At 46.1% G+C, this 14,140-nt stretch overlaps 1 protein-coding gene across 1 annotated transcript in view; it reads right to left on the reverse strand.

Moving 5' to 3' along the window:
- The window catches only part of PTH1R (parathyroid hormone 1 receptor), a 130,947-nt gene that overhangs the window by 12,438 nt on the left and 104,369 nt on the right, over window positions 1-14,140 (reverse strand). Inside the window, exons 5-7 of the mRNA XM_026089796.1 lie at window positions 12,655-12,749; window positions 9,273-9,459; window positions 6,268-6,421 (exon numbers count right to left, since the gene is read on the reverse strand). Of these exons, the coding sequence (XP_025945581.1) occupies window positions 6,268-6,421; window positions 9,273-9,459; window positions 12,655-12,749 (436 nt within the window). The remainder of the gene's footprint in view (window positions 1-6,267; window positions 6,422-9,272; window positions 9,460-12,654; window positions 12,750-14,140) is intronic.

The following is a 14,140-nucleotide window of genomic DNA, read 5'->3' on the forward strand; positions in this document are numbered from 1 at the left end:
GGAGTGGGTCTGGCTCATGCTACCTTATGAATCATGCTTAGGAACTGTATAGGAGATGCCCAGCTGACCTGGACCTGAAGTGCATGGTGGACTTGACAGAATAAATCAGTGGGTTCCTGTGCCTGTGCCCTTGCTTTGGGGCTGCTTTATGTATGAGTGGAGACATAGCCTGTAGGATCTAAACTTGGGCCAGCAATCCCTGCTCTAGCTAGCAGGACCAACTGGAAGCAGAAATGGGTATCATGCAGCATGTCATTCCCAAGATATTTGTTCCCTTCCACTGACTTCGAGGGAAATGGATGTGGAGTCAGGCTTGGACTGGCATCTCCCAGAGCAGGGACTTGAGTACACCAGCAAGTCATGTTCAGAATCCAGAATGCTTGGTGGCAGCTATACTAGCAACGAAACAGGGTCTGGGCATGGCTTTGGCAACTTCTGATGATCACATGCTGCTAACTGCTAGTCAGGTCCTAACACAGTTTTGGACCAGGCCAGCTGTCACCATCCCAGACATCTCTGGGCAAGGTTCAGGCCATCCTTTTTTGGGGAGAAGAGAGAGGATGGAGAAATAGTTCAGCTGTATAGTTGTGAGCTGTGCTATGCCAGCTGGTTTGAAGACTACAGAATGAATCTTGACTCATTCAGTTTACAGGAAAAGATGTGTCGTTTAGGGCAAGCTCACCTATGGACTAACTTAACTGTACTACTATAAGAATTGCACTACACTATGTGCTATGGATTCAGCAGATGTCCAACATGGGGAACGATGGTAGTGCCTGACTGATATTTTGACCAGGGCAATAAACGGTAGCAATGAGATGAAGGAGGAAATTTTGGAGGGTGAAGCTGATGGCCAAAGATTTTGGTATAAAAGGTCAGGGACCCTTTTATTGGTTCTAATTCTCCTCAAGACTTTCTTGACCCAATTCTGATCTTCTCAGGCTGGATGGATTAAAGAAAGAGAGACTTGCTGCATAAAAGAAAATTGGTGGAATTCAGGGTCATACTTGCAAATTAATTTAGCCCATGATTCACTCCTGAATGAACCATCCTCATTTCAGCACAGTTAACATTGGGCATCATCTTTTCCCTGTAAAAAGTAACAGAGCTGCCAATATCCAAATGGAATCTTTTATTTATTTTTTTAGGGTCCAGTTCTGCTTTATTTGTACAACTGAGTCCCCTACTGGCTTCCCTTAAAAGGTAGGATCAAATCCACAGTAGCTTCCACAAATTCGAGAAGAATAGCCCCTTTCAGGTAAAAAAAAAAATTAAAAAATAAATAAAGGCGACATTTATCACTGGTGACTGTAAATATGCTGTTCACAGTCTAAGCTCATTGGAGCTCGGCATGCATAAGCACACGCTTAACTTTCAGCATGCACTTAAGTCTCATTAGAGTGCTTAAAGGCTTTCCTGACCACGGGCGCTTTCCTGAGCTGGGGTGTGGAGCGGGGACGCCTGTCTCACATACACGTGGACAACGGGGCCGTTATCTTGGTTGGAACCTTTAAACACCACGGTAATATAAGAAAGCATAAATAATTAAACACAGAGCCTCTCTCAAGACCAGCGGAGCACCACTGCCTACAAAGATACATTTATAAGGAATGTATCCTGCTGCACAATCCCATGTGATGGCTGGCATTAGAAAGAAAATACTTAACCTATTGCACTGGAAACTTGTGAGCGTGTTGGAGCGATGAGGGGGAACGCGATGATTTGTTGTAATGTTCGCTCTCTATTTCCTCCTCAGTGTTAATCACCCATCTATGAAAAATTCGTGCAAGGTCTGAACTACCGGCTGAATTAGCAAAGGCTTAAACTAGTGTAACTTTGCTGATATCGTTGGTGATATTCCAGTTTATACCAGATGAGAAACTGGCCTTATTCAGAGGCTCAGATGTCTGCCTGCCTGGCTGTGATATGGTGGATGTTCACTCACTCTTGTGGAGCTCTAATTTTGGAAAACTGACTGTCTCAGAGATTTGTGCACGTTTGACACATACTTGTTCATCCCTAGCCTGTTCTGGACCTCAGAAAAGTTACTGTTCTCATTCCTGCCAATCCTGTGCTGTGTTCAAGGTTCCTAGCAACATTAAAATATACAGGACAAAATGCTTATGTCTGAGAAGCCCTATGTGTAGATTTATTGTGCCCTGTGCACTGCTGCCTCGCTCCATTCAGGCAAGTTTAGGAAAAGGCTCCTTGACATTTTCTGCAAAACGCGCAGAGTGGTTCCTGGCACCAGTTTTATTGCTACATTTGTCTTTCTGCATCTCCAACATCATTTTTTTTTTATACTGTGGACAATTGTAAATATTCTTAAATTTACAAGAAGTGGTATGATTCCTCCCCCTCCCTTTCCTTTGCCCCATTCTTAGACTATCTCTAAGTCAATATAACATGCACAGTTTGGGCTGTCAGGTAATTTCCAGCRTTGACTCCTTCCTTCTCATTCTGGTAAGCTAGTCTTTAAACTTGAAGAATATGTAGGCTTAGCTTTGCCTCCAGCATCCCTTTTAATTTTGTATGGTGAGCACTGACTTTTCAGTGTCCCCATGCGAAAGCTGTGGGTTTTGATGCCCTGAGATAGGCAATTCCTCGTGCTGAACACTCACAGTGCCCACTAACGGGAGAGCCATCAACCAGGACATCACCACTGAGATCCTCAAAGTTAGAAATCTAAAGATGCCCACGAAGGAAAGAAGATACCCAGGAGGATGCAGCTCTGCAAGCAGAAAAGTCACATGTGATTAAATGCATCTGGCCAATGTGCTAAGGCATGCGAGTATCCAAAAAGCTCGTGATCTCCTGGGCAGCTGTGCGCATGGATGCAGGCGCAGATGGATGCATGCAGGTGCCCCCGCTGTGTGTATGTACCCTGCATGCACGGCCAGCGTGACACGGGCAGATCCCCGCCGGGCGGCGATGCCGTCAGTGACTTCTACAGAATCCACATTGTATGCGCTGTGCATTTCCAGTTAATACACACAGTGTGTACAATGCAGGTGCTATAAAGTCAGGAGTCTCCGCAGCAGCCGGGAAAGGTGCAAACCTCTCAAGCTAGGCAACGTCTTTTGACCTCCCCAACCTCCTGCTCTCCTCTTTCGCCTTTCTTGTGCAGAGATAAGTAACAGCCAAGAAAATGCGTGTAGCAAGCACATCGTGCATGTGTCTCCAACACTTGGAAAAGTGGCTTTCATGCATGTGTCAAAGCTATGAGTTACAGAGGCGGTTGCAAAGCTACTGCTAGGAGAAGAAAACTTACAAATAAAGCCCTTACATAGGTCTGGAAAAATCTAGTCTCAGTTCCCCGCTACTTAAAAACCTCTCTGAGCAACAATGAAAGTGTTTTTCAACCTCTCTGTGTCACAACTTCCTCTCATCAAATGGGGCTAATGACACTTTCTTACGCCTCTTGCCTCGTCAGCTATGAATACTTTGAGTCAAGGCTGGTTTCTGCTTAGATAAAGATCCAGGGCTTACCATCATGGGCTTCTGAACCTGGGAGGAACCTTGCTACACACCTCTAGCAATAAGACACATCGATCTCGGGTCTCCCTGCAACACTCATTTCTACCTAGTTGAAAGCCAATGCTGTCCAACTGGGGGGAATTAATGTGGTGTGAAGGAAAAATGCCACTGGAATCAGCTTGGGTTTTCTAGCTGTTGGTCATGCTTCTTAGACTTCCTTCATAAAACAGCTGCAGGGAACTTGACGTTTGCTGGGGAATTTATTGTTGCCCATAATATGATTTTTTTATTTTGTTAGGTGCTTTCCGTCATTAGTGAATCCCTCATGACTACCAGGGTGCCGTGGACTTTCATGGAGCTGTGCTCGGTTGTGCCAATGAGAACGTGGACTGAAAAGGCTCGACCGAAATCTTTGGGTCTATCATCAAGGAGTAACTAGGTGCTCTGTTTTTCTCAACAGCCTGTAAATAAGTTGTTGTAGGGTGATTTTTGCTCCCCCTGCCTTGGAAATTTCCAGGCAGGATAAATCCTCAGCTGTTTATTGTTACACAAGGAAGAGATCCCAGCTTTTGGGGCAAACATGTCTTTTCTGTACCTATGTGGAATGTCATAATTATTTATCACTGACTCCATGTCATTCATTGCTGTGGTATGGGCAGGATCCAGTGCCCGCTGCAGGGAACTGGAGTTTTTCCACTGACTCCAGTGGGTCTTGGATTGGCTTACCCTTTCCTGTTCCCAAAAGCTATCAAAGCAATACGTCTGTGCGGGTGCGTGTGTGTACATTATCATGCTAATCAAAACAAAGCAAAAACAAATGCAACTGGAGGGATCGTATGTTCTCATTCCAAAGGAATTTAAATTAAGCAGCCTCAGACTTTTGGAAGCACACAGATGATTGGTGTTGTGACAGGTGTGACTTTAGCTTTGTGGTTGCCCTGATAAAATGATTATATTTTGGCGGTGGTTGGAAGAATTAATGAAAGGAACCCATGCCTGTTAGACTATTTTCCTCTGGCTGCATAATGAGCAGCATCAAGTTGATTTTTCTTGCTAAACATCAGGCATTATTTTTCAACTGCTTCTCTCTCTTCCAGAATTTGCTCAAGGGAATTACTTCTTTAAGTCCGCTCTGTACAATTTAATGCTGTTCTCCGGGAAGCAAATTTTTCCTAGTGTGAAGGCTTTGAAGAGGATTTTTTGGGTTTTGTTTTTGTGGCTTTTATTTTATTTTTCTTAAGAGATGACATTTAAAGTCCTCCCTGTCTCGCAGCAGCTGGGGTAAGAAATGCCTTGCCTCCAAAGGATCTCTCTTGATTCATTTATTTTTCTGAAAACCTACTGTCTGGCAGGGATTCAGCTTTATCAGTGCTGAGAGATGGGTGCCCATTTTGGGACTCATGTTACGCCTTTATCATGTGGCAGCACCAGCAGTTCGTGGCCTATGCACCAGCTGAAGAGGGGAGCAGTAACAGAGGGCATTCGGCTTTTGGGTCCCTTCTCCCCCCTAAGCACAGTGGGGAATGAGGGAGGCTGGAGAGAGCCGTCCTGCTGGCTGCACTGCCCTGGACTAGTGAATCACTTGCATGTGTTCACAAAGGAAAAAAAATAAAATCCTTCATACGCTCAGATTTGCACTACCTCACCAGCCCGGAGTGTCGCTGTTAGAGACACCAGCTACAGACGACGGCAAAGCAAAATGGTCGCTTACTATATATTTCGTGGAGTCTTGCCTAATACTCTTTCATGCAATATGTCTTGCATTTCTTACTAAGGTATGCCCACAGGCTCTTCCCAACCTGTGAGTACCCAGGCCCTGATTCTCCAAATCTTTGATTATGTCATGGTTCACTCAACACCCAAGAGTTCAGGTTTTCTTCCAGAAGAAATCAACTCCTGGAACAGGGATGGGATGGTGCACATATTAGTCTTGTTCTGAAACCCAGTCAGGATGTGGCTAGGTGCATTTTGGACCTGGGAGCTGGGAAATGATCCTGGGCCATCCAGTTTAGATGTAACCACAGGCACCTCTAAAGCAGCTTTCCTGCTGTAAGCTCCTGTGTGGACTTACACCCTGTTATTCTTAGTTATGTCCTCGAGGATCATCTAATGTTTCCTGTTCTCCCTTATAATCCACAYGCTTTAGACAACTGTGGGTAGCTGTTTTATTGTCCTCAGACTACCAGCGCCTCATTACTCCTTGCAAGCCAAAGCTAATGCCAGAAGTGAACAAAAAGCACATTCTCTTCTGAAATGCCTGTGTTTACAATGCCTTCCCCTAATGAGCACCCCCTCTGCACCCACATCCCTCCCCTTTCTCCTCACTCCAGGAAAAGATGCCTGGATTAAAAGAAGGGAAAAAAAAATGGCTTCCCCACAAATTGTAGGTTTCTACTGGTGCTCCAACACTCATGAAACCTCAGGATCTTTTTAAAGCAATGGAGATCAGATGTAGGAAACCAGAGCTTGGGCCTGGCATGGGGAGCAGATGCTYGCAGCCTCACACAACTTTCCAACCGCTCCACCCCAGCACAAGTTTCCCAGTGGGATCCCAGCTCAGCTGTGAAACCAGGTCCCTCTTGCCCTTAAAGGTAAGGTCTCACAGGATAAAAGTTTCACTTTATAAAGGTTTCACAGGAGCGCTCGCCTGTCCTTGCAAGAGCTGCTGTGTCCCAGATGTTGTCCCTGCCCCTGTTCCCCCCTCTATATTTACGTGCATGTACTATCTGCTTCAAAACTACCCGCAACAGGCTTCCTACAGGTCAGCAGTAAGGAGCGACCATGACTTACCCCAGCCAAATAACGTGAATCCCCAAAGATACTTCTTCTCTGAGAAAAATGCCATGAAGATGAGGCTGTGGAGATAGAGCCCTTCCACCAGAATCCAGTAGTAATTGGTTGCCAGGAAGTAGAGGAAAAAGGTAACCGCTACTTTGCAGCCCACCTGCAATGACCACAGGAAGACAGGGTTATGTTAGAAACATGGTGTGAAATTCTTGTTCCATCTAAAGTCTTGATATTTGCCAAGAAGAACTGGAAAACAAGATGGACAAGGGGAAAAAAATGAGAAAACTTTGTTGAAGGACTTTTACATGGGGGGAAAAATCAGTTCAAGCATAGAAGAGACACACAATTCGGAAGAAAGTTGCCCCTAGCCTGACATCATGTCTCCAACAGCAGGTGACTGGGGAGGTGCAGGAGGACCTTGACTGTGACTCAACGCTTCCCTGCCCTTCCAGCAGAGGGGTGGTGAAGATACATCCTTGTTCCAACGTTTCTCATCCCAAATAGAAAAGAAAGGCTTCAAAGTGAGGGTATCATGTGGGGTTAATTGGCACAAAAGGATACGTAATGCCATATCCTGTCAATGTGGGATGGATCCTGCTAGTGCAGACTCTGATTTAACAGAAACCTGTGACTGCCAAACACATCCTACAGCAGCAGCACGTCTCTGTGTTGCCCCTTACTTTAGAGAAATATGAAATTAACACTGTAGATCTTAAAATAACCTACAGAAAATGTCAGTGATATTTGTCTTGTAAATAAAATTTTTTATTCTGCCCAGCTTTTATGCTAATACTTCACCAGTCAAAATAAATATACATATATTATACATACCTATTAATACAAACATATATGTGTGTATATATATATTATGGATATATATATGTATATATGCACACACATATTTTCTTCTACAGACCAAGAAGTGAGACAAAATAGAAAGAAGATGATTTTAAAAAAGCCCATCATTTCTGTACTCGCAAAAAATCACTGCCTACCCCCACACATGGAGCGGCAGGCAATAATTGCAAAGCTCCCACTTCACTTGGAAACAAATGAAATACATTAATTGTCGCCTTCATTGCTTGTTTGCCTTTCAACTCAGCAGAATGGGAAATGCTATTTAATTGCTAATATTCAAAGAATGCCATATATTATCCCACTTATTCCTTATAATAAGTCCAGCCCAAGGAAAAACAGAAAACAATGCAGTAAAACATGTTGTGTTCTTTTCAAAAAAGGAGTGTTTTGAAGTACRCTGAGTGCTCCAGCCAAAGACTTGCCAAAATAATGAAATGGGTCTCTGAAACAGGAGGGAAACATGAAAGCAGAGTTGCATTTTGGGGGACTTGGACACACAGTGGGACATTTTGCACGTGCTGACTTTATGCTAAGATATGACCCCTCTCATTCCTAACCTGAAATAACCTTTGGGGATGCCACCAAGCAGAACTTATCTGGCCAAGAAGGGGGGAAGGTGTCTACATAGTAGAAGGTGATCCTAGTTGGCTATTTCCAGAGTGGGGTCCTAAACTGGTGTAAACTGGTACAGCTTGCCAAATTAATTGCTCAGTGCCATGACAACTGCTCGTAGAGGATAAGTTATGGCATGTCTACCTTAAGACAGCTGTGATATTACTTCCACTCTACAAAAAACAGATACCAGAGGTACTGGTGGCCAGATCCCTGGCAGTCCTGGTAGTAGGGCAAGCTGTGAAAGACACATGAGCCTATGAATAAGTACACAGACAGAAAGTTTGTGCTGCATGCTGCATTGCCATAGGCACGTTGCTGGTTCCACTAGGGTGTCAGAGCTGGCTCAGATTTTTCTGTGCCTTGGAGGTAACCTTGATCTTAGAGTCTAAAATTTTCAGGGTAGAGGTGTTCCCTTCTTCTCTGTCTGTGCAGCATCCGATAATATGTGGATGGCAAACCATTATATCTGGGATCCTCCATGGGAAATCTGTGATGAAACCAATGACAAGAGAGGCAGACAGTTTCAGCAGGTGGGAATGGCTTTCAAACCTGAGTCTGGGCCTCATTCCCACAAACTCATGGTCAATGCACACACCTCCATCTGAGCTTTCCATGCAGTGAAGATGATCATGTACTTCTGGAGTCAAGGTCACCTAATCTAACCTCAGTTTTTACTTTAGGATATGGAGAGTCATGCCATTGACTCGACTGGCTGTGTTGACTAGATCTCTGCTGACCACAGAGGGAACCTGAGGTGACTAGATTGAATGGAGATGTCTCCCTTGTAGAAATCTGCTTTTGTTCAGATGAACCTTATCCTTTCTGTTCTTAGTACAAATTCCTCCATCGTCCCTTCTAAAATGACTTTCACCAAAGACGAGGGAGAGAAAACATAACAAGAGCAATCAGCTGTGGCTTGCTGCAAAATTACAGTGAGGCAAGATGTCTACTGCTGGCCTCCTTCGCAAGCTACCTCTGCTCCAACTCTGAAGTCAGGGCCAAGTGTCTTCCAAGCAACGTTGAGCCAAGGCTTTGCCGTGTCTGGAGCAGCAGTCTGGTGGCACAGATGTTGTAGCACATTAATACCTCCATGGTTTGTACGGAGAGGGGCCCAAGCTGGCAAATCCGACAATTACACATTGAGGTGGGAAAAGTACACCTTGTGAAATGTGAGCACTGATGTGCCTTGCTCAGGGATAGCCAGAGGTGTTTCCAGAGCCACTAGCTTTATGGGGCACCAGGGGAACTGTTTAAAATGGTAGTTGTAGGTGTGATCCAAAACCTCAGCCATGTCTTTACCTTCAACTGCCACAGGAAACAATTCTTCCTTAGCTCAGGGGTTGTGCATTTCCTCTGGGCCAATGAATTGAGGGGGACTGGGAAGGGATGGGGGAGAAGTCAAGGAGGGTGAAGAAAGGGGCAGAGCGCTGGAGTCCCTCAATAGGGCAGAAAGTTCCCACGAAAGAGGTAAGGTGATGAACAGAAGGGACAGGACCATGAGGACTGGAGGGACCGACTGCTCTGGTGATACTCACGAATTGTGACTTGTCCGCTGGAGGTGCTTCAGTAATGGACTTCAGGTCTTCCTCTGAGATCCGCTCCATCTCCTCCAAAGCTGACCCGGAGTACAAGACCGCGTCCTTCACGAAGATGCTCACGGCTCTCAGCATGAAGGAAACAAAGAGGTGCATGTGGATGTAGTTTCTAGTGCAGTGCAAACGCCTGGCATGAAGGGGACAGAGAAAGATCAAAATAGTTTAGACTGCCTGTCGGACAGATTCAGGGTCACCTCTGCCTCCTAAGAGCCCCAGCTCCTCCCAGTGATAGTGTCACCATGGGGAAGCAGTGCTAGTGCCACAGCTACCCTGGGCTCACAGTTCACCCCAACGTTGGTAAGTGAATTAATGCCTACTCTGGGGGTTTGGTCAAGGCACAGTGCTGTTGACCTCATATTAGGACAACGCTGTGCCATTTAGGCTCTTTTATGCCTGTAGCAAACATGCATCCAGTGGGCAGTGAGCACAGYGAATTTACGGCTAGAGGATGGTGTGTGTGCAGTGCACATGCATCCGGAGGCAGCGTGAGATGCGTTCAGCATGAAGTACATGCACAGCGTGTGCACATCTGAAATGCGGGGTGGACGCAGCGGGTGTGCAGCCAGCGTTAAGCGTGCATGCAGTGAGCATGCAGCCGGTGTGCAGTGTACATGCGGTGTGTCGTGCACGCACAGTGAGCCAACATCGCCCGTGCAGGGTGTGCATCCTTGTGTGCAGAGCGTGTACGACGAGCGTCTCCCCAGCGTTCAGTGCACATGCAAGGAGTGTGTGTCGGGTGTGTAGCGTGCACACAGTGCATGTGAACCCTCTGTGCAACGCATGCGCAACGAGCATGTCTGTGGCAAGCAGCCTGTGTAGGAAGGCAGCACGCATCAGGCTTGCAGTGCGTGTTCAGGCCGTATGCAGCCGCTGCACAGTACATGAGCAGCGAGTATGACTCTTTGTGCAGCGATTGCATGGTGAGTGCAGCCACAATGCCGTGCACATCCTGTGAGTTGCATTTAGCGTGTAGCGCAGCTGCAGGGGAGGCCTCTGCTCTGCAGCAGGGGTAGGGAGCGTGCACCCAGTGTGCATGCACTGTTCACTCAGCCTGCAGAAGCAGAATACCTGCACAGCACTCACTGATACTAAAGTGCATATCTGTGTGTGTGTCCCCTTCACTGTTAAATCCATCCCTCCAACAAATATATCCCTCTTACACAGACAAAACTTGCACACTTATCTGCACTTTGTGCAAAGGAATTAGACTACAAGGCCTAAAGAACTGGTGGCTCTAAAAAACTTGCAGTGTTTCAGGTACCATAAATTGCTTGCCTTTGTACCCACTCCAGATTTCAGCCCGGGGTTAGCAACTGCAGTGTGCTGGGCTGTTTCATCTATTTCCTGTCAGATAATATCCATTGCTTGCTCACATTGAGCAGCTGCTGGCCTCCACCCCAGCAAGAGCTGCATTGCAGCTGCAGGTGATATGACCCCACAAATGGTGATTGTAAAGCGCTTTAAGATCCTTTTTGGGGAAAAGCTGGATGGTAATGGGTTAAACCCACGTCTATGAGGTGTGTTTTAGGACCAGTGATCCTGCTGCCTCTGGAGAGAAGGAATTAACTGACTTGCCAGGGTTCCCCTTCTGCCCTCTTCTTCTATGGCTCTGTTATTTGGTTAGCCAAGCATGAACCAATCCATGGATTTATACCCTTTTAAATCCCCAGCTCCAATAACGGAAATAAAAATACAATTGTACAAAAAAAACCCACATGCTTTTTTCTCCTTTGGGTGAGCTTGTCACAATAATAATAGTTGTTTCCTGTTCTATTATGGTACAAATCAGGCCAAGAGGAACTGCTGAGGTATAAATTAAGATGGGCTTTTATGCCTGTGTCTAAAATGTAGTCAGTGAAAGTCAGTGAAAATGTAGTCAGTCTAAAGTGTAGTCAGCTTATGTGTTATCTGCAATGAAGTCTGGCCCAGTCTCTGCAGCTGCTTTGAGTCCTCGGGGAAAAGATGGGCTAGTACAGCCACCCGTGTTGCCTGGGCTGTACGTGATGTGCTCTGACTACGTGGAGAAAGAGAGAGCATGTCTCCCAAAAAAAGAGCGAGCGCTCTTTCTGAAGGCTTTTTTTGTGAAGAATAAGTGAGGCACGTGGATTTGTACCCGCACATTCTGTACCTTGGCCAGAACTTCATAGGCATTAAATATTTTTACAACCTTGCCAGTATCCAGTGGGGTGTAAAACCTCTATCAGGGGAAATGGCTGAAAGAAGAGGAAGGTGGTGGCCTTTGTGGGACAAGGCTGGGCTCTGGGACCAGCTCCTGCTAGCTCTGTCCAGAAGCAACCTGCAGACCCGGCTGGCCTGGGTATGTGTCACAGGTACAGGTGTTGGGATGCTCTGCTGTCTGAGATAATCAACCCGGCCTCCTTTTGCTCGCTGCAGAGAGGACCGAGTGTTTTTAGCGCCAGCGGCTACACATTTTATTCCCAGTGGTATGTGTCTGGGGCTTAGCCTGAGCTTGCATGGTGGGAGCTGCTGAGCTCATTTGCAGACACCACGTGGCTGTTTGCCGCACGGAGAATTTATCTCCACAGCTGCTGTCTGGGTCCCGCTGTTTGCTATGAGAAGTTACTGCCAGCCGCTGAAGGACTTATCGCACTGGGCTCTGGAGATCTGGGGTCAGCACCCTGCTCTACCACTATGGTCTCCCAAAGGACAAACGTCTAGCACAGAACGATGCCTTCTCCTCCCATGGTCACAACTGCAACAGGGAAATGTGCCAGCAGGTTCTGTGGGCTGGATAGAGCAAGTTCATAATGGTATTTAGGGGCCTACATCCCTTGGAGGGGTGGTGGAGAAGGAAGGCAGAAAACCCCTGAGTGAGAAGGGCCAGTGGTGATTTCTGGCTCCCTAGGTGCAGCAACAGCATGGGGAGATCAGAAGAGTGGTTCCAGCACTTTTGCTCTATGTTCCTCCATGATTAATCAGGGTTAGAGTGGAATTTCTCCCAGGAAATTTTAGCTGTCCAAAACTTAGCCATCTAAATCTAAGCCAGTCATGTAAAGGGGCAACAGGGACAGCAAAATCTGGATAGAAGGAGGTGACACAAATCTCTGGAGCTGCCTCTCTTTCCACTCACTATAAAGAGGGTCTAGAAAACTCCGTTGCAAACATGGGGAAGAAGTTCAAACGTCCCCCCCATCATCACCCAAGGACTTTTACTAAGTGGCACTAACACAGCCCAAAGCACAAATGCCACCCTTCGTGGCTTGCTGAAGAAGCACATGCCACCCCAGTTTTATCCTTTAGGAAAGCCCAAGGCTTTTCCGGTCCAGCGATTACTCGCTTAGGTAAAAACAGAGCCGCCTACCTGAAGTATCCCAGGATAAGGACAGCAACTGTGAGGGATCCCAGAGAGATGGAGTATCCAACAGTATAAATCAAATAGAGGCGATCAAAGACCTCCTGCAGTACAAACGATGGAAAAAATAGCGCCACATTAGAACGCATCCTACTGTATCGTAACACAACCACGGTAGCAGCATAGAGATTGAGTCTATCATACCTACTGGGGATGTAAAGCTCTGGGCCCAGGAAACCTTCGGCAATCACACCTAATGTCATCTCTTCAACATAAAAGCAGCCTGGAAAGTGACATTCTTCTTTCCTAATGACCTAGGGGAGCTGAGACTTTTGCAGGGAACTAGTGATGGAGTTGGGTAAATCCCATACCCCTGAGTTTTGCAGCATTTTTCATCCCAAAGGAACCCAAAGCGCTTTACAAACTCTCAGCCAATCCAGAGATCATCTGGCAGTTTTTGCTCAAGCAAAATGCCCACTGACCTGGGATTTTTGCTGTAACTGTAAAATTTGGCAGTTAGGTTATGCTATACCATTGCTGAATGACTGATGCCCAGACTGGGGAGTGCCAACCCACCATAGAAAACATAGGGTCGGTATAGTTTGGCTAAGGGATGTGGGAAGAAATCACCTGTTTTTGTTTTTCTTTTTTAAAATCAAAAGTACCCCATGACTGTGGTTATCCAGTCCAGACACAACTTTAGCTTGCCAAAGTCCCATTGGAAGAGGTCCTGTCACCGGAGAGCTCTTAGTCATTAATCCCACACAAGGTCTTAGTTCTCTTGGCCCTCTACATTTTAAAGGGTTGGGCTTAGAAACCCCGAGCTTTCCTTTAAATATTGAGATGCTTTTCTTCATCCTGGAGCTGGGGAATGTGGTTTAATTCAGGGTTTACAGAATATCTGCTTGAAAAGGGTTAAAACGTCTGCTGCCATTCCAGTTTGTATGCCTTTCTCATCTRATCTTAGAAGTAAACTCTGTAGAAACCAACCAGTTCAGCATCTTCCTCCTTGTTCCCTTCYCCCCCCGCCTCCTGCGTTTCCCTCTCCCCACCCGCTGAGTTTCAATAACATTAGTAATGCTGGGCTCTGAATGACAGCTCTGATTTTGATTTGAGGCTAGAAATGCTGTCCTGGAATGCGAAACCTCAGCCCTATTACATCAGAATCCCCAGATATGTGAATGTTTCTTTGCGGTTTCCATTGGTAGAGTGGTGTGCTTGCCAATATTAATCTAGTGTGTGTGTGTGTGTGTGTGTGTGTGTGTGTGTGTGTGTGTTTATATATATATAATCTGTGGGGGCAGCAGGCACTAAAGAGCCAATGTGAGCAGACTGCAGCGCTTTAGGAAAAAAAAGAAACAACCAAAAACCCTCATTCCCTTCTTCAAGGCCTGGTGCACTTTTCTCACAGCCAAGCTGGGATCCTCTTTGAACTGAAAAGCATTTGCCTCCATGGCAAAAGTTAAAAAAAAAAAAAAAAAAAAAAAAAATCCTA

The sequence above is a fragment of the Apteryx rowi genome, unplaced genomic scaffold (genome assembly GCF_003343035.1).
Source record: "Apteryx rowi isolate R43461 unplaced genomic scaffold, aptRow1 scaffold_83, whole genome shotgun sequence".
NCBI lineage: Eukaryota > Metazoa > Chordata > Aves > Apterygiformes > Apterygidae > Apteryx > Apteryx rowi.